We start from the raw sequence: 6,211 nt of genomic DNA on the forward strand, positions 1-6,211 counted from the left end.
TATTAAACACGGTAAAAATAAGATGTGAAGAAAGTTGTAAGTTAATCAATAGTAAAAGTTAAATGTTTGAAAACAAAAGTTGAAAGAGAAAAAAGATCAAATAGGAGAGTTTAGAAAAACATATTAATGTTTATAATTGTAATAATTAGCTACAAAAGTTGATAGACAATTGCTTATAACCTTTTGGATAAAATCAATTTAATTTAAATCGTATAAGATATAAACTCTTTTTTCAACAATAAATTGATAAGTGCTTATTTAAAGTAGTTGCAATGACTTCTTAGGTAATACAAAAAATTATGTTTGTGCTCCAAAAACATTTCTAACTGCTCAACTGCATAGTCAAATTGGTTCAAATATAATATAATTTAGGGTAAATTATAACGGGCTGTTTTGATATTTATTTTATTTACAATTATTTTCTTCTCATTTGAAAAATGTAAAAGATCTTAATAAATACCTTCTTATGACATTCGTTATAAGGGTGTTTGTTAGGATATTCGTAATTTCAAAAGGATATTTGTAACAAATATCTCTTGTGACAGTCATTATAAGAGAATATTTGTTACAAAGAGTATTTATAATTATAACAATTTCAGAAAGGACTCATTCTAATTTATTTTATAATTTACCCAATTTAAAAAAAAGAAAATCAAATCCACTCCATAAAGCAGTCTATCTACCCACATAAATTTGAGTGTTTGAGCAGTTCAACTAGTCCGCACTTGTCAGACCCAGTCCCCCCCACATCAACCCCATTCTCTCTCTCTCTCTCATCAACCCCATTCTTACTATATAAATACATGTATATGTTTTGAGTTAGCTCTTAGCTGCAGTCAATTTAGCCACTCTCTCTCTCTCTCTACGTGGGACTTTTCCACACGGGCTACCGCATACACAATAGGGTGTGGTGGCTGTATTGATATTGGACAGTTGAAAAAGCAGCAGCCCCAGTCCACAAACACCAATCAAACTTGTACTTTGGAAAAATCAGCATTCAGATTCAGTTTCAGGGACGACCAGAGAACACTATAACTCAACTAATTCATTCTATTATCATGGCATTCAATCGCCGGTTGCTTTTGGCTGCAGTGCTGCTGGCGGCGGCGGCGGTGTTCGGTCAGCTGGTCGGAAACGCCGATGCAGCCACATATGTGGTCGGCGACAGCTTGGGCTGGACGATTCCTCCCGGCGGCCCCGTCGCGTACTCCACCTGGGCTTCTCAGCATGAATTCAAAGTCGGAGATGTTCTGGGTAATAAATCTCTCTCTCTCTCTCTACTTATTTTCAGGTAATGTTAGATTTCGTTCAAAATTTCGAATTTCCTTATTTTTTTCAAGAATTAATTTAGATCCTTAAATATGTGACGTTTCTCAACTATTTTCTTTTAATTACTTTTTATGGTTGCATATGTAAATGATCAATAAGGCAAAACTATACTCTTACATATCACCACTTTTTACTTCTCCTAAAATAAAAAAGTTCGACGCTTTCTTCATTTTACGAGATTTTTAAAATGATTTTAAAATTAAAAAAATTTAAAAGATTAATTTCTATTAAAGAAAAATAGACAATAAGGACACAAACAAATGTACGAATTCTTACCGTCTGAAAATTTACAAATTCCTTAAAATATATGAATAAATATGTTGAATTCTTTCAATCTTGACACCACTTCAAAATTTTTATAAAATAAAAGATTAAAAGTGTTAGAACTCCTCTTTTATGGGGCTAAAAATGTAATTTTGTCAATTAATAATTACAGACTAATTAAACCATACGTATGAAAAATTAATAGTAAAATTTTCGTAAATTATTGACCAAATTATCCCAATATTTACAGTTTCGTATTTGCCTTCATATTACAAGAGTTTTAGATAAGATATGAAATAAAATAAAATAAAAGAATTATGTGTATTTTTTATGCCCTGAAAAAATCCAATTTTGAGAAGGAAAATTTTCCTTTGAAAAATAAAATTTTATTTGGAGAGGTCTTCTGAAAAATAGGAATTATCAATTTAGAATATTGGAATAATTTCGTTAGGACAGGAAGTTCCATCTGAATGGATGGATCTGGAGATATCTTGTGGGGTTACTCTTTGACTTTTTTTTAATTTCACATATACTTATGTATTTTCTTTTAAGTAAAGTTAACTATTTAACAGCTTTTAAAATACAGAAAAAATTACTGATAAAAAATTAAATGATAATTTTACTTTGGTGATTATATATGTTAAGTGATAATAATTTTTTTATTACACAATAACGAGTTTTCTGTTTTATAAAAGTCCTCAGTATAAATAATTAGTGACAAACGTTTGTTGCTGATGTATTGTGACGATAAGTAATCGTTGTCGATACGTACGTGTCACTTATAGAGATAACTCAGTTCTTGTTGCTAGTAATTATGTTGTGATCGTAAGGCCGATGTCATTTAACGTTTATTTTCAATAACAATTTTAAAATTGCCGCTTGGTTTTTTGATTCAAAATATCAATAAATTTTGGACCAATTCCTGTAACTTGAGCTCAATCTATGAATTCATAACCAATTAAGATGGTTGGAATTCTAATACACTGCATTGATTATGCAATGGAAGAGCAGTTTACTGTAAAATAACATGGCCCAAATAGAGTGGAGTTATGGGATCAACTGCCTTCTAACATGTAATAATTTGGCTACTGTTGCAGTGTTCAACTTCAGCACAGGGCTACACGATGCCGCCTATGTGACAAAGGCAGGATATGACGGATGCAGCTCCAACAGCCCCATTGCGCTCGCAACAGTCGGCCCGGCCAGTTTCACTCTCAACTCCACCGGCGAGCATCACTACATTTGCACATTCGGCCAGCATTGTTCCTTGGGACAAAAACTGGCTATCAATGTAACTGCTGCCTCAACCCCTACAGCTCCGGCTCCTGCACCGTCTTCCCCTACCACACCGCCCTCTCCAGCTCCAACGCCGGCACCGTCAGGATCACTTTCACCATCACCTTCACCGTCAGCACCAGGAGCTCCATCACCTTCACCATCAGCACCAGGAGCACCATCATCAGCTCCCACGCCTAGCGGCAGTGCCACTCCTCCTCCATCACCGACTCCAGGAGCATCCCCCGGATCCAGTCCTCCACCTTCCCCTCCATCGGAGGTGAGCCCACCGCCGCCTTCCAACTCTGCTACCCTCACAACTATAAGTGCTCCATTTATCATGTTTGCGTCCATCGCCTTTGGCCTCATGATCTAGACTTCTTTTATAGATGAAGTAGATGATTTATTGGTATCATCACTTACGTATACTTCTAGTTGTGGCGTTCATAATGTTGATTGTGCGCATGCATAGGCGTGTGATGGGATCATTTGTTTTGGTTGTATTTCATTTGTTGGACTGAGAATTTGATGTTTGCGACTTGTTTGTGGACTAATAATGCTTATTGGTTTACCGGCTGTGAAATTCTTCTGAACTCATCTCCATTGCAACACAATCTAGCTCTAACCATTCTAACTTGATTTGCGTTTCATCATTTTGGTTAGTTACACATAAGCTCTCTGTGGTTTAGAAAATTACATTTGGTACTCATGAGGTTTGCTTCTATCTAACACATAAATCCTTTCGTTAGTTAAAATTAACCAAATTTGATGGTATTAATAAAAAATTGGATAAAAGCCCATGTTTACTACCTATTGACTTATTACTCATTTATTGTATATTTAATAATTTTTTTATGTATACACATCTTCACATGTTAATACGTGTGAGGAGAGTAGTTAAGTCACAAAAAATTTGTTTGACCTGCAATAAGCCAATTAGGAGTGAATATGAATTATCATTCAGGTTTTTTTATTAACAATTTCAACAAATTCAACGAATTTTTATTAACTGGTGAACCTATTTGTTATACAAAACAAACTTTAAGGGTACTAAATATAGTTTTTCAAATAACAGGAGTCTATATATAAATACGTCAAATCTCAAGGAATGAGAGTGCAATTATCTCTTTCTTATAAAAGAAGGATTAAAAGTTGATTCTCTAACCCTTCTGGTAGTCGAATCCATAATTCATCTTTTACAGAAATAAGGTTCCATCATTGAGGTGCATTTCTCCATCTCATCTTCTTGGGCTTTTGATGGGGAATAAGAATAATATTGAGGGTATGTAAGAAAGAATTTTCATCCCAAAAGACCGATATTTCCAAATTGCCCCTCAACAATAGCCATGTAAAGGGAGTCCAATGACGGATGAAATAGTAATTGCACACTTGTTAGCATAGATTGAAAATTTGGAACGATGACAATATGCATAAATATCTCCTCAAAAGGGATATTTAGAAGGGGAAGGGCAGGCTTGATAATGGGTATAGTATTATTTTATCTATTTCTAAAAAATAATTTTTGAGTTCTATACTCGTACCCGTTGGAAATAAACTTTAAAATTTTTTAAATTATCAAATTATTTCTAATATTTTATTTGATCTTTGAAGTTTATGGTCTCATTATTATAATAATTTAATTGTGATTTTATAAGGTTTAATAAGTATTTGACCGTTACATTTTATATATTTATGTGGCCTATTTATAATTGGATTTATTATAATATTATGAGTTTTAGTTACTCCACTTAATATAAATTCCTAGTCTCCTCGTTGTCGTGCACATAAGATGAGACACTGCTGAGAGCTAATGAGATTTTATCCTGGAGTCATGGGTAACCGTTAAAACCTGCACGTATGGAGGCAATCATGGCTTTAGGTCAGCGATAAGTGTCGTGACTCTCCATCGGTGTAACTTTTCTAATTTCTAAGTTTATTTTGTTCATTTTCTTACTATATGTAATTGTGATAATTTATATAATGATAATTTTATATGTAAAGCTGTTTTGAGATATGATTATAAATATAAATCATACAATTTTCACAACAAATACCCTCTCAAATGGGTAAAATATCTTACCCTATCCTAGATCATTAAATTAAATGAGTGGGTGTGGATAGGGTCTAATACCCTGAAATATTTATGGGTATGGATAATGACTTAATACTCTAAAATACCCATGGGCATTGATATAATTTAAGCCCCAAAATGTTCATTTATTCATTACTTTAAAATTATTGCATTTGTAAACTTTCAGTAAACTTAATCGATTAAAATATTTAATATTTAAGAAAATAAATAGTATACAATCATTTCATTACATATTTTATTTATATTAATTACGTATTGAAATTTTGATCAAATATGCTAGAGTTTTCCATGGCGATTTTGTAATTGCTCAAAATTAAGTTTACGATCAAATTAAGCAAAACTTAACTTGATATGTAGGAAATAAAAACAATACAAATTAACTTAATTTAGTTAAATTTGACTAATACATGAAATAAATAAAATTTGTTTGAACTCAAATTATTAAAAATTCATCAAATCAAAGTTGAATGCAAATGGAAATTAAAATGATACTTAATAGATCTAAATAAAAGGTAGATATATTATACTTAATTTCATTTATTTTTACCAACTCTTACATCTTCATTTTTATTTTGAACTTGTCTCGATTTTATAATAAATTAATATTATTGGTTTACTATTTGGATTAGTTCAAGATTCTTATTTAAAATTTTATTGATATATGTCCGTCATTTGGATAAAATTAATTAAGTTCATTATTTAAATTTCTCAATTTGCACCTATTGAAACTTAAGAAATTAGTTTTAGTTTATTGACCAACGGGCAACGTGTCATTAAAATTCACTAATAAGTTAATTTGGTAAGAAAATGATGTGTATGTTGGTAATAAATATTTATTTATAAAGGTAAAAAAGTAATTTATATATATAAGCCACACACTAAATACGTACACCTTACCATACTACTTAATTTCAATACCACTATAAATACCCCAAATATTATTTTTTAAGCAAGTTTACAATTCATTGATTTGACCATACATAACACCTTCTTTCCCAAAAATTCTCACTCTAGAATTAATTTCACCTAGTGATTATTGTGTCGAAGTTAAAATTCTCTTTTCATCCTTTCATCAAAATCTCAACCACATCATTGGCGTTGTCTATAGGAAAACATTACCTTTGAAAATGCAGACCAGGTAAGAGGGGAGCGGAGTGGAGCGGAGAGGAAAACATTCTCGTTTCATCCTGAGCTCGCGATGTTCATGGGATGGATACCACCTAAGAAAAATAAGTGAATGGAGCAGGTTAA

At 32.1% G+C, this 6,211-nt stretch overlaps 1 protein-coding gene across 1 annotated transcript; it reads left to right on the forward strand.

Moving 5' to 3' along the window:
- The first annotated feature begins 741 nt into the window (after positions 1 to 741).
- Positions 742 to 3,461, forward strand: LOC105162135 (uncharacterized). Its single transcript, XM_011080094.3, has 2 exons — positions 742 to 1,254; positions 2,691 to 3,461. Exons 1-2 carry the CDS (start codon positions 1,059 to 1,061, stop codon positions 3,242 to 3,244), a joined length of 750 nt encoding a protein of 249 aa, XP_011078396.1. The 5' UTR covers positions 742 to 1,058; the 3' UTR covers positions 3,245 to 3,461.
- Positions 3,462 to 6,211: the final 2,750 nt, after the last annotated feature.

Source organism: Sesamum indicum, linkage group LG5 (assembly GCF_026168435.1).
Source record: "Sesamum indicum cultivar Baizhima isolate 11 linkage group LG5, ASM2616843v1, whole genome shotgun sequence".
Classification (NCBI taxonomy): domain Eukaryota; kingdom Viridiplantae; phylum Streptophyta; class Magnoliopsida; order Lamiales; family Pedaliaceae; genus Sesamum; species Sesamum indicum.